Source organism: Cystoisospora suis, assembly GCF_002600585.1.
Source record: "Cystoisospora suis strain Wien I chromosome Unknown contig_1851, whole genome shotgun sequence".
NCBI lineage: Eukaryota > Apicomplexa > Conoidasida > Eucoccidiorida > Sarcocystidae > Cystoisospora > Cystoisospora suis.
In genome coordinates, this window is record NW_027154651.1 from 1,651 (window position 1) to 22,632 (window position 20,982).

At 54.7% G+C, this 20,982-nt stretch overlaps 3 protein-coding genes across 3 annotated transcripts in view; 2 read left to right on the plus strand and 1 right to left on the minus strand.

The window, feature by feature from the left end:
* The first annotated feature begins 4 nt into the window (after positions 1-4).
* Positions 5-4,479, plus strand: CSUI_004106 (nudix family protein). The gene is made up of 6 exons (XM_068064301.1): positions 5-936; positions 1,778-1,878; positions 2,403-2,488; positions 2,931-3,029; positions 3,671-3,722; positions 4,355-4,479. Exons 1-6 carry the CDS (start codon positions 362-364, stop codon positions 4,393-4,395), a joined length of 954 nt encoding a protein of 317 aa, XP_067923719.1. The 5' UTR covers positions 5-361; the 3' UTR covers positions 4,396-4,479.
* Positions 4,480-7,209: 2,730 nt separating this feature from the next.
* On the plus strand, positions 7,210-17,072 carry CSUI_004107 (aaa family protein). Its single transcript, XM_068064302.1, has 17 exons — positions 7,210-7,926; positions 8,377-8,506; positions 9,001-9,092; positions 9,528-9,718; positions 10,045-10,261; positions 10,699-10,797; positions 11,148-11,267; positions 11,528-11,658; positions 12,029-12,278; positions 12,646-12,798; positions 13,176-13,373; positions 13,765-13,882; positions 14,111-14,364; positions 14,638-15,021; positions 15,580-15,752; positions 15,927-16,056; positions 16,647-17,072. Exons 1-17 carry the CDS (start codon positions 7,687-7,689, stop codon positions 16,752-16,754), a joined length of 2,988 nt encoding a protein of 995 aa, XP_067923720.1. The 5' UTR covers positions 7,210-7,686; the 3' UTR covers positions 16,755-17,072.
* Positions 17,073-17,273: 201 nt separating this feature from the next.
* CSUI_004108 (ap2 domain transcription factor ap2viia) overlaps positions 17,274-20,982 on the minus strand; it is a 6,501-nt gene continuing 2,792 nt past the window's right edge. Inside the window, exon 1 of the mRNA XM_068064303.1 lies at positions 17,274-20,982. This exon is cut by the window's right edge and continues 2,792 nt beyond it. Within this exon, the coding sequence (XP_067923721.1) occupies positions 19,651-20,982 (1,332 nt within the window). The 3' untranslated portion in view covers positions 17,274-19,650.

Consider the following 20,982-nt stretch of genomic DNA (forward strand, 5'->3'; position numbering starts at 1 on the left):
CGAAGCACAGGAGGCATACCTTGCTCGGGCTAGCTGCAGGGACCTATCTTTCCAGTGGGTCGCACGTCACCATGCTCGCCGTTTTCTTTGATCTTTTCTGACCATAGTTCGGTTCAGTGTGCTTGCCCCCGTCGTGGAACTTCGGGAGGTCCGGGTACTGTGTGCTGCGTAGCGGATCACTACTTTCCTTTCTCTTGCGCTTCTCCGATTATTTGCGGAGGTCTTCCTAATCTGTAGTACCCACTCTACTCTTTGCTTCACTACCCGTGCGCGGCTCCACTCAGTCCTCTCTTATTCATTGCCTTCACAGGGGAGCGGGACAGAGACAAACATTAGGCTACTTCTTCCATGGGTCCGAGAAATGGCCTCCCCGGTTGTCCGTGACTATTCCTTAAGCGCCCTGTTGCTTTTGTCTGCGGTTTTCCTCGTCAGCGTGTTTTTCAACCATCAGAAGGCAACACCCTGTGGGCGCGCGCCATTCTGTGGTGTCACTACGGCAATGGCTCTTGGATCCGACGTTGCCTCTGCACCTGCTCCCGCACACACCGTTGACCTAGCACCTCTCGGCAATACCACGCCCGGAGCGCCTGACAATGCAGGCCGGCTGCCTGCAAACCGGAGCCGTTATGTGAGAGTTGAGGAGATGTGTAGGGGCGACTGGCTAAAACTGGAAAAGGTTACGTACCTCGACCCGTCAGGAAGTCGCGAACTCGTCTGGGAGAGATTTGTCCGGACTTCACCCGAAGAGCATGCTAGGTCTTCTCTTGCACAGATACCTGGGCAGTCTAAAGGGAACACGGAAAGGCCGGGCATGGGTATTGAAGAGGGTCCGGGCAACAAAGTCCAAGCTGATAGCGTAGCGATTCTGGCTATTACAAGAGGGGGAGCAGAGGAGGCAGAAGACTCCGAGAAAATCATTCTTGTCAAGCAGTATCGGTGAGCCTCACCTCATTTGGTCCGCCTTCGTGCACGGTGCACGCTGCGGACGGCTTCCAGAGACACCCACACATAGACAGATCTCCGGTCTTTCCATGCGCGCCAGATGCTGTTTGCTCAGCTCTATAGTGCGGGGCGGTCAGAGGCAGCCAGATTGATCAAGCTCGTATAGGGCTTTTGCAGCCCTTTTTATGTTAACCTGCCCGCGGTTTGGCTCGAGGAGTATTCAGTGCGTGTACGGTCATCCAGGGACCGAGGGCCGCTGGCAAGCGCGAATACGCCGTGTGAGAGTAGCTACTGACGAGCCATCCCAGATGTCTGGGGATTCGACCTTTGCTCGGACGCCACAGGCACTCGGGAAGTAGATGGGAAGCGCATTCTTTTGATTTCCCGTGAGTACAAGGTCTCAACAATCAGAGAAAGAGAAGGCAGACGGGCATATGGCTGAAAGCGAGGGAGTTATGTGGTACCTTCTGTACTGTGTCCTGCTGCACCGACTCCCTCACTCCTCTGCAAGGCCGGTTGATAAGAGTGGTAACAAAGAGTTTGCACTGAGCTGTCACGAACGACATACGGTCTTCCGGCCAGCGTCTAGGCATCGGAATCTCGCAGTCCGGCCGGGCGTGTGTGTATGCACCTTTTAGAGATGTCCGGTGGGCAACTCCCTCCATGCCGTTAATCTGTGTGCCGTGCCGCTTGGTCTGGAATCTGTGGAGAAAGAATGGTCATGCTAGACGTTCACCTGTCACGTTTTCGGTGCTCGTGCAACACATGAGTGTCCAGGACATCTGATGAATTTCGTGAGAGACCTGGTGCAGTCTCTTCATTTTCTTTTTTGTAGGGCAGCTGTCGACGCGGTCACTGTGGAACTCCCTGCCGGACTGGTAGATGCCGGAGAGACCCTAGAGCAAGCCGCTTTGCGCGAGCTGAAAGAGGAAACAGGTACTGGGAAAGCAATGAAAGTGTTGCACGGCGTTTACTCTGCTTCGTTGTCTCCGCGGAATACAACCGGATAAAGCAAACCCTAGGAACTTTTTTCTTGGCTGTATCTCTTTAGGCGGAGGGAAAGACAGTTTGTTTTTAGGCGCGTACACCTACCCAGAGAAACTGCATACACAACATGTCCTTGTTTTCATGAGCGCAAGTGGGAGTTGGCTCTACTGTCGAAGGACAGGAGCTTTTGAGCCAATACTCCAGGCGTTCTGTTGGGACCGCGGACCCGCAAAAGGGCGAGGCAAAAGCGGTGGTGGCGGCCGCCTGCCCGGGCGGATGTTTCGGGTCATCCAATCCCACGTAAGGGAGACAGAAGCCGTAGCAGACCCCGCCAGTTCGGACGGCCTCAAACTGCGGTGTTGATAAATGTCCCCGCCAGACGTCAATTTCTGGTCGGGAATGTGGATGGCGTTCCTAGAATACTGCAATCATCGTACACAATCAGCGGAGGTTCAGCGTCTTATGTTCTGCAGGCTTCTCAGGAAGGGTCGTTTCGGTCGGGCCGAAGCTTACACAAAGTACGGTCGGTCGAGAGGAGCTGCATCTTGTTACAGTCGTGGTGAGCCTCCTGTGTAGGCATGGTGCTTTTGCCCACGTAAATGTTCTCGAGCAGACTCTTGGCCCACGTAAGAACGAGAATAGACTGTACAATATCAACTCACAGGTTTCGTGTGCACGTGTGTAAGGGAGTTGGTCACGGTCTCGGAGCAGTGTATTCTTGTCCCTCGACTATGCTGAGAGGGACTTGGCCTGATCATAACCATGCAAACGGCGTCAATGTATGTGCGTGTGCAAGGTAGACTCAGAACCCTGGGAGGAGCAAGGTTCAGATGTAGACCTGTCGTAGTCGAGCAGGTGCAGTTGTAGAACGTGTTCGTGGTAGAGTCTCTGGCAGGCTCTGAGTTAACCGTGGTGCCATGTAGAGATTTCACGTACCCTTGAAGCAGCTAGCATGTGATGTTAATCGCAGGAAATAGAGAATACGGGGTTTCTTATCTCAGGTCGATTTGAACGCGGAGGAAAACTCCTCTGTCCAGCAGGAGCTGGATGACCACGAGGATATCGAAGTCATTATCGTTCCCTTGAAAAGCCTTGTGCAGGTACTGCCAATGTTTCACGTACCTTTCGCGCTGAGAGTTCTCCAGCCTTCTCGCTCTGGCGGATCGTGGTTGTGTTGCTGGCATGTATAGCACTTGCTATTCTTCGAAAAGGATACAGCCTGTCTTTGGGGAGCTTACTCACGTAGATCGAGGCTTGGAGGTTTCACGGTTCCCATCGAAAGCGTGTGCATGTCCGACGGTGAAGACGAGTGTGAGGGCTCGGGCGAAGGAGATGCAACACCAGAGATTTCTCTTGTGGCTAGCTAGTGCGTCCTAGAGAGAGAGAGTTCTGAAAGAGTTGATACTTCCAGTCAGCGTGACCGATCTTTCGTCACCTAGAACCCCTGGAGGTAGGACCGGTGTGCTGGAAGGCTTTGCGCTTACTGCAGCTAGTAGTGGGGCGGCTGCGGTGCCTGCACACAGTCCTTCAGTCCTTTTTTGCGGATTCACCAAAGAATAGGGCTAGCGAGCAAGAGGCTTACAAAGGGAGTTGTCGTTACCATTCTCATCAGTTCTAGGGCCCTTCCGGACCGGGGCAACTCTTCGGATGTGATCGCGTCTCATGTGTTCTACGGAGAACGGGGTTCTTACGGTGCCGCGTTCGACGGGTTTGTTGAGATGGTGTGTTTCCTTCAATTCAGGAACTCGACAACATGGCCAGGGATGGTTATACTATTTTCGACAGTCTCTACAGTAAGTGACATCTGCTCGCCAGGTCGAGCATACAAGTGACCGGACACCACTGATCGAAAGTGAAGCACACTCGAGCGGACGCTGTTCTTCTGCTCTACGTGTGTCGTACAGCCGGGGCAGTCTTCTAGCGCGAGTCACGTGTACTTCAGTCGCCACTTGTGACGGCTCTTCTCAAAGGATGAAGTCCGAGAGGCGTGCGCCTGTCATGTGATGGTGGCTGCGGCTGTCGAGTACGATCCCTGTTTCCTGTCTGGATCGCCCACGCTCCCCCCAGTGAGGCTGTTGGAGTGGGTCGAACACGACACCCCCAGTCATGGCGCGTGGGCGATTATTACATGCATCTCGTCCTTTGGCGTATGAATTCCGCAAAATTTCACGTTCAGTCCTCCGGTTGATTCGGGTGACTAGTGATAACGCGTAAGAGCTTTATGTCACTTCGGCACCAGTCCGCTAATGCCTTGGATGATGTGGGACAGTTCTCGTGTGTTTCCTGTACATCAGCATGCCTTTGCGGTATGAACAGGCAGGTCATCTAGAAAATGTCGTCACAATACTCCTCTGTTGCGGCCGCCCCTGATCCCGATGTCCCCTATGTGAGCGTTTGTGCACTTGTGTGTTATGCTGCGCTGTAGGCTTCGCCTACGGTCTTCACTTCGGTGCGGCTCGGTCCTAGTTGTTTAGCTGTACGGTCTACTCCTGAGATGCTGTAGGAGTTGCAGGGAGACAAACTCCAGGTCCCACACAAACCACGTACCCGCGCCCCGCACAGCTCTTGGTCTAGGCGCCGGGGTGGACTCGCGGTACCACCACAGTACACCGATGACGTGTAAAGCCCACGTCGACACAGTTGACGGCTCGACTGCCAGGTCCGCGCCACTATTTAGGCTGCGGAGGAGTCAGCCTCGGGCACACACACCCCTGAACGCCCTCTGTGTTTTCAAAACGTCCGCAAGGACGGCGGCGTCACCTGCGCAGCATTTGATGGCTGGTGTACGCCCCGCGTCTTTTCCTATGGTTAAACACCATGTGCGGCACCTGTGTGCATGACTCTTGGAGCATACAAGAAAACGCCCGCGGCGTGGTGACAGTGGAAAAAGTTGCCATAAAGAAAGAGCCGATGGGACCGAGTGGTCTCAGATCACTGCGCGAGGGTCGATGTCGAGAAGGTGATGCCAGGAGGAAACTGGAGTCCAGACAACTGGGGTGAAAGTCATGGAATGTCCCCCCCTGACCCACAAGCCATATCTGCGTCGTGCGCGACACTTTCCTGATAGACATTTCAGCACCACACACGTGCGCAACTATTGCCAGGATACTATCCTATCTCAGATGACAGCCCTGTCGCTGCAGAGGCATTGTTTCTTCGCGCTGTCGGAAACTTCAGGAGCACGCTGGGAGATACTGCAGACGTCCTTCGACTCTAGCAAGCAACTCGCGGCGGCAGGAAGCAGCACACATCAGGTAACCTGTCTGACTCCTCTACCAGATAAACGAAGTCGAACAGGAATGACAAGGAATCGGGCGTTGAACAGGTGGGGTGCCTGTGATGACGGGCGCGCTCGAACTGCTGCCTGACGGCGCTTCTGCTGGCGTCAGAAACACTGACGGGAACAATTCCCGAGTGGCAGTAGGACATGTGCTAGATGGCATTCGCTCACGGCGACTTCGGCTTCTGCAGTTTGTAGCGGCAGCACTGATCACTTCTCCGTGGTCGGATTGCCGTGCTGCGCGATGCATCGGGATCGGGCCGCCAGAGGCGCCGCGGGCCGGCGCGGACAGGCTTTGCCTTTGCCGGGAACGGCCCCGCTGCGCTCATCGCCGGTTCTTGGGTTTTTTTCTCCCCAGCCTTCGGATCAGACGCTCTCGCATCTTTTCCTTCAGAACTTTATAGGTTACCGCCGCTAAGACAGCCATTGACATAAGTACTGGAAGCCCCCAAGGGCCCGTCTGGCGACGGAACTCTCTCCACGCCGCCAACTGTGTGTTCAAGAACGAGGGAACGGCACGCCGAACACCGGCCAGAATGCTGTTACCTGATAAAACCTCCATGTCTCTTCCAGCAGTCATCACTCGAGCGGTGTATTCTGGAACAGGGAGTGCAGCCGACGCAGGGGTCGCCCGGACAGCGCTGAACGCGATCACTGGCAACGCCAGACAAACTGGCGCCCGGAAACCGCAGTGTGTGCGCGCCATGGCGCTTTTGGAAGCTTCCCACTCACCAGCACAACTGAACGTTTTTCACAGTAACGCAGTGCACCTTACACAAAAGCAACATGCGACGCGACAGGCTCATCAGTTGGGATGGTAGGGGGGACACCTATTATGCACGGTTTGCTACTATGCGCTCAGTCGCGATACTCGAGAAGATGTCCCTACGGCTGGCTGCCTGGGAAAAAGACTTTGAAATCAATTTCTTCCAGAAAGGCCGCCCGCTGCTTTTCCGTACGGTAACTAGCAAGAGCAGTCGATGTGTTTTGGGTAGCGACCAAAAGTCGTGTTCCCCTTCGGCAGCCCCCACTCCACCGTGCTTTCCCTGTCGGCAGCTCCCTAGAGAGACAGCATGCTCGCCGGCTGAGCCGCACTCAGAAACTCACGTAGGACCTCCCTGCAATTCATTTTCTTCCAGGTTGCTCTGCGTTATCACTACTCTGCTTACCCTAGTCCTCTCGGGTCACAACGATAGTGAATCTCATCGGGAGCGATAGATCCAAGAAGACTGACGTAACATCCCGACGAGCTGCCCGCAGCGTGTACGACCGGGCCTTGCTGTTAACGGTGAACCGAGTGACAGGGCTGCGAGACACCCAGAACCTTCATTCGATCAGAACTGTAAGGGTGCACAAACCCTATATCACTGTATCCGTACATCTGTCGAAACGTCTGTAGGTACCGTGCCTAAGACCTCATCTATTACGCCTCCCAGACATTATATGTGCGGAGGAAGACGCACTAAAAGTTGCTCAATAACATGACGCGGGGCCTTGATGCGTTGATTCGGGCAAGCGTTCTCCGTACCGTCCTGCCAACACATCGCCACCTACATGGTGATGAACTCCTGCGTATCAGACAGCTCGGAAAATATGTCCGGTGAAACGCTGTTAGTCGATGTTGCCTTCTAGCCCGTCAGGCAACTACAATGAATACAATCGCAAGAACAGAGCCACTCTTTCCACATCGGAGTAGCAAGAGCCCTCCTAGGCTTTTCTACAGATGCTTTCTCGACTGGAGCGTCACCATGGAGAGAGCATCGACCGAGACTTCTTAAACAAAAAGACGGCAAAAAGCAGAGCATGCTGCCGATGCAATTAGAATCCCGAAGTCTCCAGCCTCTAGGGCGTTGCGCGCCAGTTGCCCGCTTGGGCCTGGCGTTTAGCCGTTCTGGCTGCCTTGACGAACGCACGTTCTGCACCATCTCCTCGCGGGGGTGATGCCGACTGAGAGTTGGTGCGTGACCGCAGCGTGACAAGCCGCAGTCGGGCCCCGCCCTGGGCCCGCCGCGCCCGTCGCGGTTTAACGTCGGAAGGACCGGCGGTGTAGGGCCGGTAACACTCTTGGCGCATGTGTATCATGGCCTGGCTCTAATGCCACTCTTTCTCCCTGTTCTTACCCCCTTTCTGCTTGGTTAGGTGAATGTAGGAGGACGTTGTCGTTTTCGCATTTTGCCAGCTCTGCTAGCTGGCTAATCGGTCCCGATTTGCGTTGAAGCCGTGGAGAGCGAGGCGCCCGGGAGCCACCTTGCTCGGAGGACGACTCGGGCGTTAGTGCGAAAAGTCCGGCAAGAGGTGTGGTCTCGTAGTGCTTTATTTATATACCCTTTATGGTTCGAATAAAGCATTAGGAAGGTGAAGTACAAGGTTGCGGGTGTCAAAAAAATCGGCTTGTAGCTGTTCAGCCCCGCCAGCGTGTCGGCGCAGTGAACAAACTAGGCAAGCGGTGGGGAACTCCGTGACTAGGGTTTGACAAAATGGATGTTTACAGGTTACGTTCATCTGGTGTTGTACCAGGCCGCTTGGGCTGTGCTGCCAGATATCCCTTCAGCCCCAAACTTGAGGCTCAGGTCAAGCCTTCCCGCCCCGAGAGGACTCCCCTTCGCTGTTTTCTCCTTGCCGCCCTTGTTGCCGCCGTTGTGTCAGTCCTGAGGTTCCCTGGGGCAAAAGCTGGGGACACTCCCGCCTCTGTCCAGTCCACTACCAAAGATGAAAGAGTAAGCTCGCCGGGGTTGGGAGAGCATCCAGTTCTGAGCAATGTCGTCGTGGTTGGCATACCAGTGGCTTCGAGATCAGGTGCGGGCTGCCCGGCCGTGTGAGGGTCTTGTGCCCGAGCAGTTCTCCATCGTCGTAGGTGTCCGATACGACCGGCCTTCACTTCGGTGGAGGCCGTGGGTAACGTTGATTGCATGGTTTGAGCGAATGTGCGGCCCTCGGCGGCGTGTTAACCTTGCAAACTCGCGTAGCTCGTTGGGTATCGCCAGTGAACCGCGTTCTCTAGACTTGCTTTCATTGCAGCGAGGCGTAAGAAGAAGCACAGCCTATCTGCAACGGAAGTGTTGTTCTGATGCCGCTACGGAACCTGTGGGAGATGGCTGTGAACGATGGACTCGCGCTGACACAGTAACGGTTGCCGGCCACCGTTAGTACGTGCTCTCTGTTTACAGCCATCAAGCATAAGCCGAGATTGCCGCGATCTCCTCGACCAAGCTGAGAAGCTCGCGATGTTCATGCAGCATGCGCAGATTGCCATCCCCCACTTCCTTACAGTTGCTTTCGAGCAGCAAGGGGAGATAAGTAAGCTTGAAACGCATGTGCCTCTGTCTACAGTCCGTTACTGACTGCGTGGTGAGTGACTAGAGGAGTGTCGCGGAGAGGAAAATATATGGCTCACTGTCAAAAAGAGCAGTTTCAAACTCGGAAGCCGTGTGGTTTTTCGTTGAAGAATCATACAGGTTACAGGAACACGCGACACGACCTTTGGGGGAAGGGTATCCCTGGACACGGAGGCCTTCCTGCCCTCGAAAGCGAACTGCAACACTAGAACATCAGCAGTTCAAAGAACACCGGCATCCCTGCGGAAGAGGCCGGAGTACCCGCTCACGGACTAGGAGACACGGATCTACCTTGGTCCTTGTCTTTCACCGCGTGTGACTGCACTAACTGTATGGTAGTAATCCGTTTGGGCGGTGAGGCCCGAGGAGTTTCGAAAGACGTGAGAGGTGGGGCAATGCGTAGTTTTTCTTTTCTTTGTTCCCGCGTGCCCCTATTCCGCTGTTGCGCGGGCTCAGCTCTCGGGAAATGTTTCGAGAAGTGCGGCGGCGATCTGTACAAGGTGAAGAAAGCTATGAGCGATATCCTCATCAAGATGCCCACGTCCACGGTGAGTGTCAACTGGGGCTCCGTGTGTGGCTGTTGTCCCGCCATCTGCGTATCGAAGAGAAGACGACACACTGCGGAGTGGTGGCGGCAGCGGAGAATGCCCGTCCCGAGGATCCCTGCAGTCCACACTTTCCTCCAGTCGTGCTTTCTGTTCTCCGCTTTTGTGTGTCACTACACTGACAAATCCCGCACGCTTGTCATGTCCCAAGCGTGCGGGTTTTGTCAGTGTAGTAAAGACACAACAATCAACGAAACATTACGTTAGGCGGCAAAGCCCCTGACGTATGTTTACCGATTCAGTGTCACTTTGACAAGCATCCGCTCCGCTGTCCAGTTGGTCACAGTTCTTTCCTTGCTACTAGCGACTTAGAAAAAATTGTGCGCACTGGACGAGGAGTGTGTTCGCCCCGTATTGTCGGCTCTCTGCACTTTCTAGGACTTCCTGGCGTATGATGAGGTCACCTCCTCTCCTCAGTTGAACAAGGCAGCCCTTCGTGCGCTGGCGATGGCCCAGCGTGACGGCAAGATGACTATCGGTGTGGAGCATCTCGTACTTGCTTTGGCGGAGAACGTCAGCACGCGGAGGATGCTGGAGCAAGCTGGCTGTGATGTTAAAGTGTTTCTTGAGTAAGGAGAAGCATCGCCTGTCACCCTCCACTCTCGGGGCGGAGGTAGTGACGGCAGAACTGATTTCCTTATGCTGGCAAAAGCATCTCGAACCATTCACCTTATTGTCTCAGAAATTAACAGTGCAGACGGATTTTCTTAACGGGCGATTCAACTTAGAGACACCAGTGAGACCATAATGACAATGGGCGATGAGCGGCGCAACACTTCTGCCCGTAAGACCCACGAAGGCTGCCATAGGGCGGTATGTGCTTCTTATGTTCATGAAACACCAAGACGCTTCCGTCATGCGTCAGCTGCCGGCGGCGCGACTTTTTTGTCTCCAGAGAAGTGGTCACGGTGTACGAGGCAAAACTGAAGGCCGACATGGAGAGACGTTCAGAGAAGAAGTCAGAACCGGCCAAGGGTGCGTCGACACAGAGGGCAGCGCAGTCCGAAGAGGAGATCATCAGAAGCTTCTGTACAGATATGACAGAGTTGGCCGAGAAAGGAAAGTTCGAACCTGTACTTGGGCGTAACAAGGAGATCAAGGAGGTGGCCACGGTGAGAACGCGCTGACTTCTTTTCCGTATGGTCCGTATGGTGCTCGAAGCCGCCTAAAGCGCGTAGCGTGTGTTCACGCACAGCCTTAACACGCAAAGTTCTCTTGTCTCCAGCTTTCTTCACCACGGTGTTAGCTCTGCTGAAGCCCGTCCACCCCACTGTGGACACTAGCAAAGCAGCGTCTATGGCGTCGCCCGCCCAGGCGTTCTGGGTAATGTGCGTTTCGGAGACAAGGTGGTACACCTAGGCCGTACTAGTCACACCGGGCTTGTCATCTTTTACGGTGATGGACGTCCGGGTTGTTCTCTTCGAGGAGGTTGACGCTGCCAGTATCGGAGACTGCTCCGCTTCTTGCTAACATGTGTCCTACCATGCTCGGTAATACCATCGCACTGTGGTCGCAGCCCTGAGACTGTCTGTGGCCTGCGCGTGCTCAGGTGCTGACCCGCAGGGGGAAGGGTAATCCCTGCCTTATTGGTGAGCCCGGTGTAGGGAAAACGGCTGTTGTCGAAGGTCTCGCTCAGCGCATCATCGAGGTAAGCAAGCGAGGCACCTCGTGTGCGAGTTGCTGGGGTACACAGTTAGCGTGCGTAAGCGTCCCATCCTGGAATCGGCTAGCCCCCCGATGCCTTGGAAAGGTCTGGTCAGCTACTGTGGCGCTAGCACAGCAGAAGCAGTAAGAAAAGAAGGCGCGCGAGCCCCCCCCCCCTATTGTGCACTTGCTCGTCTGGTCATTCGGGGCAAGGCAGGGCCACTGTGCCAAGTCAAAGAAAATTGGATACGGGGAATCAAGAGACAAACTCTGTGCCCGGACGGGTATCGATAGACCGATCGACCTCCGAAGTGGTGTCCCTGTGACGTGGTCGCTCGCGTCTTGCTCATTCAGGGTCTGGTGCCGAAGGCGCTGAGGAACAAGACCTTGTTTGCCGTGGATCTCGGGGGGCTGCTTGCCGGAGCGAGCTATCGGGGAGAGTTCGAGAAAAGAATGAAGGCTCTTATCGACTTTGTAAGTCGCACTGTGGAGAAAGTACGCGCCCATAGCGTCGACACTCAGCGAGACACTCCATGCGAAAGAGCATCCGCTGTGCTGGCGGTCATAATCATCTCGCTTAGTAACCTGAGCAGATGCCCGCGGTTCAGTTTTTCAGATAAGTTTCAACAGTTACCACAGATTAGTACTCGGAAGACTGCCTACAAACATCTCAAGAATGTTGAATTCCGAGACGTTGTCGCGTATGATGGTCTTGACTGGACTGTTTTCTCCAGGCGGTCAAATCTTCCGGAAAGGTCATCCTGTTCATCGATGAGATTCACATGATAATGGGTGCGGGCAAGTCTGACAGCAGCATGGACGCCGCTAACTTGCTCAAACCACCGATGGCCAGAGGCGAGCTCCGGTAGGTAAACACGCGTTGCTTCAGTAAAACCTTTCGGACAGAATGACTTGTGAAACCAGACCACTGCAGTCAACAATATGTTACCGTACGCGGAGCGGTCGACTGGGTACTGAGAATATGTACAACATGCCTGGCTGCCTTAGTAAGAAGTTGCAAGAGCTGCTGCCGGACTTTTTAGGCAGCGGACTGAGTCCAACACAGGCAGTACCACGCCTAACATGTCTTGTGTTAGTTTGTCTTACACTGGTGTCACCGGGAAACGTGATGGCTAGGACAGCTTCTGAGTTCTGGCCTCCATATTGATTTACTTGCTTACGTGACTTTCTTGTATATTGATTTACTTGCTTACGTGACTTTCTTGTATGTGCAGACTCGTGGGAGCAACGACGCTCGACGAGTACAAAATCATCGAGAAAGATGCCGCGATGGAACGCCGTCTGAAGCCCATTCTTATAGAAGAGCCATCAACAGATAGGGCGATCTTCATTCTGAAGAAACTGGCTCCTATGTTCGAGAGCCACCATCAAATGAAGATTACCGAGGAAGCCATCATAGCGGCCGTCATGCTGTCACACAAATACGTCAAACATAGGAAGCTCCCGGACAAGGCTATAGACCTCGTAGGTTCTGTGACACCGGTCTCGACAAACCTATAGATGCACGAGGCATCTCACGTGAAATCCTTCGCCCGGGTGTAAATGGCTGGCTGCGTTCTGCGCGCTCTGGATGCCTTCGCAGTGAGCGTCGTCTCGAACAACCATGCGAGACGGGCGCGGCACTTCGTTGTCCACGGCGGCTAAGAGGTCCGTTATGTCGCCAGTCTCCTTGTGCTAGCGTGTCATCCTCGCAAGCGCGCCGGGGCATATGTTCGTGCTCCGCCCGCGCAAGTGGCACATAGACATGGAAGGGTCGTTTGTCCCAAGAGCTCCGTAGCAATTTCGAGGTTTGCATATCCGAAGCTCCCTCCAATTGTCGAGGTGTTCACAGCTCGATGAGGCGGCGGCTACGAAGCGTGTGAAGTGGGACATGCAAAACCAAGAGGACGACGAGATGGAGGAGCAGGCGGCCGAGGACAAGGCGAATGCCGAGGAGCACGAGGCGACAGAGCGTGAAGACGCGGAGAGGATCAAAAAGCAGAAGGTGAGCACATGGCGTGGTGTGCCGCATGGCCCCATCTACAGGAAGAAGCACCTCAGCAGGGTCATGAATAGTAGGCTTAGAGAGACAGACCGAACTTACGTGTGAACCGAAGCTAGCTGAGCTTACTCCCTTGTTACTCTTCTACTTGGAGATTCTCTAACCACTGAGTTCGTCACTTCGGTCTTACTCTCACGGCCATTCGGCTCTCGTTAGCTCGCCAGCCTGGAGGGCTTTGCCCGCGAGACCAGGTTTGTTGGTTCCGCATGGAGACCCTATACTGCATGAAAATAGCTGGTTGTGTACAGCTGTGTGTGCCTTATATAGTTTGAGCTGCCTCGGGTGAGAACTTTGAATCGTGGGCCTGCGGTATTCTGCAGCACGGAAAGGGCACTGAAGAGACGCTTCAGCAACTGGAAAGTGAAATTGAAGCGGAAGCCAAAAAGGACGACGAGGAGCTTGTTCTTGGTGCTGACGACGTGGCAGCCGTTATCTCGGCATGGACCGGCATCCCTCTCGGAAAGCTCTCGGACGACGAAAAGTCTAAGATTCTGAAGCTGGCAGACGTCCTTCACGCCGTAAGATTATGGGGCGGCACCCTTCTCAGCCGGCAACAGCGAGCCTGCGTCATCGTGGCAGGAGGCTGCAGGCCGTTGGCCAGTTCAAACGACAGCTGCATGACGCCTGTCACGCATATGGGAACTAGAGAACTCCGAGGAGAGGAGTTTTGTGAAGACCGTGGTGTGCCGTGTCGGCTCGGGAACAGGGGCGCAAGCAAACTAGAGAATGGAGAAAATGGCGCTGTCCACTAAGCGTTGACAGTTTACAGGAGAACCCTCGGCTCGAAGACACGAGTGTGCGTGTGTATGTAACAGTGTCTTTCTAGTATGCGGTGAACAGCACATCGCTTGGTAAGAGCACTTCGTCACCTGTTGCTGACGTGTGCCTGCCATGTATATTTGCGAGCAGAGAGTTATTGGCCAAGATGACGCCGTCAGAGCCGTCGCAGACGCAATGATCCGTGCGCGGGCTGGCCTCAACAGGGACGACATGCCGCTTGGTTCTTTCCTTTTCCTTGGACCTACTGGTAAGTACGTTTGCTCCTCTTCCACTCCCCGTTCACCAGCGTGGAACGATAGTCGGACGGCGCGAGCGCTTAGCAGAAAAGCAGGTGGTGATGTCTCTCGTCAAGCGACTGACATAGAAGCTGTAGCTGCTGCAGCCGCTGTCTGACTTCGAGCAGCGGCAAGGCTATTTTGCATGCATTGCATCTCCGCAGAACAGTCGGCCTATTGTGCTGCTGTTCGAATCTTAGGTGTAGGCAAGACGGAACTGGCACGCGGCCTTGCCATGGAAATGTTCCACAGTGAACAAAATCTGATTAGAATCGACATGAGCGAGTTCAGCGAGCAGCACACTGTCTCGCGTTTGATCGGTAGCCCTCCTGGTTACGTTGGGCACGAGAGTGGAGGCCAACTGACGGAGGCCGTCCGCCGCAGACCTCACAGTGTAGTTCTCTTCGATGAGATCGAGAAAGGTCACCCACAGGTTCTCCAAATCATGTTGCAAGTAAGCTCAAAAAAGCGGCCCCCTTGACAGAAGGGAACTCTCGGCGGAGCAGAACTACGGGTGCCTCTGATTGTTTTCACCATGTACGGTTACAGCTTCGCTGATGTAGTCTCCGATCTTTTTCACTCTTAACTGTGCTGCATCTCAATGCAAAGCGTTTTGGCCGAGAACAGAACGGGAGCGATGCTGACAGCCGTGGAAGTAGTCATGACTGCCTGCGCGAAGTGTCCGCAGGCATGTGAACCCTGTTGCCGTGTTGCACATTGTGTTCAGATGCTGGACGGTGGACGCTTAACTGATGGAAAAGGAGTGCTTGTTGACTTCACGAGCTGCGTGGTTATTTTGACATCGAACGTCGGTGCTCAGTACATCATATCAGCTTTCGAACAAAGCGAAAAGGATGGGAAGGGCGCCCTGGCACGGTTCGACGAAACAAGTGGCAGCCTGGAGCATTTTGCGGAGGCTGCGAAGGGCGCCGAGGCTGCCGACAAAGAGGAAGAAGAGAAAGGCGACGGGGACAAGAAGAAGAGCAAAACGCTGTCAAAGAGCAAGGCGAGCCGGAGCTGGAAGAAGGAAGCTCGGCGCAAGGTGCTCTCTGAAATTGCAGGTGCTGGCCTTTTAAAACCTGAAGTCGTCAACCGGTTCTCCGGTGTTATTGTAAGTCGCAGCTGAGGGCCGTCTGACTGGTGTCATAACCCCAGAGTGGTTAGGAGGCGGTAGTAGGACACTTCCCTGACGGCCGTCCGTTGAAACGAATAAAAAAACTATGGCGCGCGTGCGAGTGGTTACGGTTATTGTCTGCGAAAGACTGTCAGTCGTAAAGTTGCGTCGCGGGGCTGGGGGTATGAATATGTCCTAGTGACGTGCAAGCGCCAGAGGACCGTACTGCTTCGAAGCTGTTGGCACGGCAAGGTCACGTTCTGTGGGCTGTCGTCCGGTCAACTAGCGCCACCAAAGCACTTGCGTCGCGTTCAGCCGTAGGTCCCCGATTCTCATTGTTTTGCGTGTTTTGATGGGGAACTATTTTGGTGTCCAGGCTGACTTTCACTCGGCGTGCTCGGGTACAGTCAGGCAGAGCCAGTACTGTACCCCTTGGCGTTGAAATCTCGGGGTGCCTTCTGTAGTGCAGCTTAGATTACTGACTGGCAGTCAGCGTACTTGATGACTTGTATCAGCCGAGGCTGTCCAGGTTGTGTATCCGTTGACACGCCACAGATCTTTGAGCCCATGAAGGCCGCCGACGTCAAGCAGATTGTGAGACTTCAGTCCCGGGATCTCGAGCGGGCACTCGCCAAGAAGGGCATTGAAATCATCCTGGACCAGAGTGCTGAAGACTTCATTGCCCAGAGAGCTTACACACACAAATTTGGTGCTCGGCCCATCAAACGGTAGGTGTTTGCTGATATGCATGCAAACGCAGCCTCTAGGCGGACCACCAAACAGCTGTTCTTGGACTTAAGGTGGCGCTGAACCATTTGCTTACAGCGGCGCGCGTGGCGCAGTTCTTAAGAAGGCGACTGGAAAACATTATTCCTTACTGCCTTTGTCTACGGTCTGCTCAGGTTCATTGACAACAACGTTGGCGCAAAGATGGCTCCCTGGATACTTACCGGCTATCTACAGTCGGGAATGCGAGTGACAGTTGTCGCATCCAAGCGACACAAGAACACACTTGAGGCTCATGTAAGTGATGTCGGCGCGACTAGTTCTACTGAAGACCACAGTTTTACGACGTAGTTGTGCACCATAGCCTTTGACGAAAGAGGTGAATGGTCGCATGCACCCAGGCTCAGACTGGGTGTCACCTTTCATCAACGGAGAGTGACGGTATTCCTTTTTCGTGCTGTCCTGCGCGTAGATGTCGGAAACTTCTTACGAAGCGCGTGGGCTCATGACGGTGCCGTGGTCGCAGGGTGCAGGGCGTGTGTGCTTGTGCGCGTGTCTGATAGCGTCGTGATTCAGAGTGCCCATCCTGTGTGGACCACGCTGCCATCCCTTCACCTCTTCATCGGTGCTGACGTCTGTTCTTCCGTAGGCAGTATAGACGAGTAGTGCATCTTATCTCTCCTGAGGAGCCCTGTAGCTGTAAATCGCCTTACCCCTCCTGATGTACATTTACTTCAGTCGGCCACTCCGGAGCTGGAGGAACTCATTCTAACAACATACCTGGCCCCGCTGTCGGACCTCATCTCTCCTGACCTCTCATTCTAGCATATATCCGGGTCCGCTGTCGAACGTCAAGACATCCTACTTCCATGTTTTGACTACCCCGTTGTCTTCAGATATGTCGACTCGTGATGGGCAAGTGCGATCGAACGACGAGAAAAGCGCGTGTTCTGGCTTCCATTCCGATGAAGGACGAAAACAGCCCAGATGATCCAGGCCGATAAAAAATAAGACTCTGTGGAGCTGCCGCCCGTCCCTGAACAAGTACAAGCACCGAGATGACCCAGGCGGCTAAGGCGCTGAAGGGGAAGCCGCCGTTTGCTTCTGATGTACAAGCGGCTTCCTCACATATTTTTGATTTTCACACTGGTTGGGCCTGATGTGGGTGGCATCTTCGAATGGCGTGGCATGGGGACCCTCCTCTGTGCTTGAACGTGGTTAGCGGGGTAGCCTGAGGGAACATTGTGGATTGAGTTGCTTGTCGACCGCATTTGCCGTCAGGCCTGGTCCGTATTCAACGTAGCTCCACGGCAAAGCCAAGAATCGGTGAGTGCTATTTGAGTCGTCACCGTGAGAAGCAGAGCAATGGTGCGAGTTAGGCATATTTCAGAACTGGTGTACGGTTGGTTGGTTGTTCAGGTAGTGTAGCGGACGGGTAGACCGGTGTCTATACCTCCCAGCCGGCGAACTGACTTGGCTCAGTGGAAGGACTCTCAGTTTCTCAGTTTCTATTGCTTGTATAACTTCCGTACGGCTTCTCGGAGCCGTAAACAGCAATGTACGGGTATGTCATTGTATTGACGCAATCCCCACCGTACGGTGTGGAGCCGTTGGTTCTCTTGACAATGTTGAAGGCCTTAAACCTGCCTTCCAACGCTGGGAGTTCTTGTCGCTCTTGACGGATTTGAGCAAAGCAAAGAAAGCGGTCTGACAACAGGAAAACTAAAAGCCTCGGGGCGCGCTGACACGTGACGAGCGGACGCGACACCAACAGAGCACGGAGGGCCAAACTCTTGATTGCTTCAACCCCTCCGACGCAACACGACGCAGCCTTCCTAAGACGGAGATGGAAGATCAGCAGACAGCAGCACCGCAGCCACTGCGGCTCCCGTATACTGTACAGGCTACTACTGCAGCCGAGACACGCGACGAGCGTACGGTTTCTTGTGGCGGATACATACTTTCAAAGACCACGCGAGGTTGTTGCACACGAAGACTCTGTCTTGGTAGTCTGTTCGGCGACTTGCGAATCGTCCCCTTCCTGTCTCCACTGTGGGCGGGTCGACCAGCCTCGCTCCGACACAGACGCAAATCAGGCAACACATGCGAGCAGTCGAGTGAAAAAGCCGGCATTGACTGACATGGCGACACTCGTCAACGCTCTCTGTAATACAGGATTAGCAGCGTTTCTGTGACTGAGAGTGTCTGTACTTGCATTCGACCTAGCTTGGGGTCGTCTGGCGATGGGAGCGACGGAGTCCCGGCGGAGAGCAGTGAGACTCCATCCTGTCTAAATCCAGGCGTGATTCACTCTGAGGTCGTGCCTGTCTTGCTCTCCAGTACCACCCTTGCGGAGCGCGCGGCATTCCTCGAAACGAGGCGTGCTGGGCCTCTTTGTTGAACCGATGCCAGTAATCATTCACCGTGAGTTGGGGCTCTCCCTGTTACCCACAGTCGCTGTGAAAGTCTAAAAGCTGGCGCCCTGCAGCCTGCTGAATATCGCGGACCGCCCTGCTTTCAAACCCGAACCGCTTCGCAACTGCCTTACTGATGCCCGAAAGAGCGCCCACTCCGGGCAACGTGTCCTACGTTCCCCACGGAGCACGCAAGGGCACTCACTGCATACCACGCTCCGTCCGAGTGGAAAAGCTATCACTCAGACAAATGCGTCGGCTACCTCCAGTTTCTTGGAATCAGACAGTCGACATAATGCACAGTTCCCTTATTTTACCTCCAAACACGAGTCTCTCAGCAAGGCGCGAAGAAGCGGCTGCTGCCGCAGCGTCCTGCATCATTGTACACCTGGATGCAAAACCCATGCTTCAAGCGACGACCCCGAATAGTATATAGCGGTCGATGAAAACCACAAGCAAGTACATACTCGGTTCGTCGCCCCCTGATCACACACGAATAGCACACAGGAGACCTCCAGCGGCCAGCCGCTGACTCTTTCTTGAAACCGCTGCTTGGAGTACACAGGTACACACCTGCAGAGTCTCCCAGGCACTCTGTTCGCAGAAGACGGTCGTCTCGTTCCCGACACTCGAGACGACTGGACCGGCTACTGCCCTGGCCTGCCCGGAGCGACACCTTTTCCCTCAGCTTGGTAGTCCTAATGGCCGTGACAATACACGCGGCTACGCGCACCCGGCCGTGAGCGTGCAGGCGGAGAAGCCGCGTGGTTACCTGCCAGTAGCTGCTAAATTAGTGCCAGTCAAGGGTTTCTCACAGGGCTGTGTTGGCACACTCAAAACCGCCGACTACCATCGCACATCCGTGACTACGCGGGGGAGTCCTGCCAGCTCATGAAACTCGCACCGGAACCTTGGTCCGGACCTGAAAAAAAAAAAGCGAACGCGAGGCTTCCCCTCACAACCACTTCACGAACTGTGACCCTTTACAGCCCGTGGGACGCCGCGCCGACGGCTGCGTTTTGTTGACAATCAAGCCTGGCCAAGTTCACATGAAGGACTGATCATAGTAAACCTGAATCAGATCTTTACGAGTAAGAGAACCAGTATACAGCTCGCTTACGCTGACCACAGGACCCTTCGGGATCAGGCCAGCAATACGACCGCTTCCCTGAAGCACCCCACTCTGTCGCGTTGTAAAGACAAGTTCGGTGTTTAGACTCAGCGTAAGCATCCCTCACTGCAACGCCGGACCGCGGACCAGAGATCGCGCACACGAAATGCGCGCCCTGCGGATCCGCATACGATTTGGACTCGAGCGCACAGGCCCAACCCATGCGCTGATCATGCTGTTGGCGGCGGGCACACACGGGGGCAGGCCCACTAGTACGATCTGCTTCTCCCGAAACCTCCCTTTAATGACTTCGTTATTACTTGAGTTGAAGTGCCCCATCCTGGCCTCCCACCGGCACTCAGCTGGGCACTCTCTCTACGTTCCTTCTGACCCAGGCACTGCCTCGTTGGGCCGCAGAATCCGACTGCTGTTTCTGTCTTTGATGAGGCGTTGCATGAGGACGAACAGCTGTTCCGTGTGCTCCTGGCGAAAGTGGCTGTGAACGTTCCTAGAAATCAAGAGTAATTCCCGGATGTGCAGTTCCAACAAATCGAGAAGCAAGCACTGCTGCCGATACGGAGTGGTCTGACTGGGCAACTGAGTGCCCTCGAGACACGGAGCAAGAACTGTCAAGAATGGAGTCAGAGCTTCCTGACGAGTAGCTTTTTGCACGTGCTGAGCATGCCACTGCAAAAGATTCTGCAAGAGTGTAAGCGACGCGACCGCCCTTGCGCCTTCAGCCATCAACTCGGAATTGTCTTGTGCCCCGTGCGTCGTCGTGACTCGCGCGACGGCTATGAACGTCGGGACAACGATGGTGGTCAGATCCTCCAGCATCAGGCGCACGGCGCTCTTGTACAACTCTAATGCCTGGGGCGATATTTGTTTGCGCCTCACGGCGCACTCAGTCGAGTTTCCCAGGCTTCGCTCCCCCCCGGCACCAACCCGCGCAGTGCTACGATTCACTGGGAGCGCTCCGGACGCCTCTCCCGGACTTGTTAGATGTAGGGTGTCATCAATGGAGCTGTTCGAAGGGGTGCGGCCGGTGGAGAGTAGAGACTCCGAAGCAGAGCACACTCCGCTTACGCCCGTTGTGGTGCTTGACGTGTGTTCGACTGAGCAAGCACCTGAGGGAAAGACATTCGAAGAATTTGTCTTTCCGCACGCCCCTGCGGATGAAGCGTTGGGAAAGAACATCGATGTAGAATTGGGGCAGGAGCTTGCCGCCGCGGTGCAGTCGCTTGGTGGTCTGTCGGTAGAGGTTTTCGCCTGCTTGCGGAATTCCACCGCCTGCAAGTACGCCTCGTAGCTATCGTCGTAGAATTTGTCGTAGAAGTACTTGCGATTTCCTTTCCAGTACACTGCCCACCTACGCTTGGTATTGTCGCGTGAGACGCCCCGGACAATCGGATACAGGCGAATCGAAGTTGTCGTCCCCCTCCTGCTGTTCAAACCTCCTTCACTGACACTGTAAAATAAGGCATTCATTGCTCCGCTCACCCCACCGGCAAAATCTGCACTTTCCTCTCTTGGAGACTCCGAACGAGGAGGCGCGAAAGATCCCCCGTCAGCGTCTTCCTGGACCTTGCCGGTAGTCTCGGCGGTAACATTCTGCGCTTGTGCACTGACTGCCTGCGGTCTGGAGTCACGGTGACGTTCTTCGGCGCTGTCGGGGGCCGTGCAGCTTCCGCTGAAGAAATCTGTTCC

Excerpts from the sequence above, each read along its gene's own strand:
- CSUI_004107 (XM_068064302.1), top strand. The coding sequence starts at position 7,687 with ATGGATGTTTACAGGTTACGTTCATCTGGTGTTGTACCAGGCCGCTTG. Across the intron at positions 9,719-10,044 it reads GATGTTAAAGTGTTTCTTGA|AGAAGTGGTCACGGTGTACG; the intron begins GTAAGGAGAAGC and ends TTTTGTCTCCAG. Across the intron at positions 11,659-12,028 it reads ATGGCCAGAGGCGAGCTCCG|ACTCGTGGGAGCAACGACGC; the intron begins GTAGGTAAACAC and ends TTGTATGTGCAG.
- CSUI_004106 (XM_068064301.1), top strand. The coding sequence starts at position 362 with ATGGCCTCCCCGGTTGTCCGTGACTATTCCTTAAGCGCCCTGTTGCTT. Across the intron at positions 937-1,777 it reads ATTCTTGTCAAGCAGTATCG|GGCAGCTGTCGACGCGGTCA; the intron begins GTGAGCCTCACC and ends TCTTTTTTGTAG. Across the intron at positions 2,489-2,930 it reads TGCATCTTGTTACAGTCGTG|GTCGATTTGAACGCGGAGGA; the intron begins GTGAGCCTCCTG and ends TTCTTATCTCAG.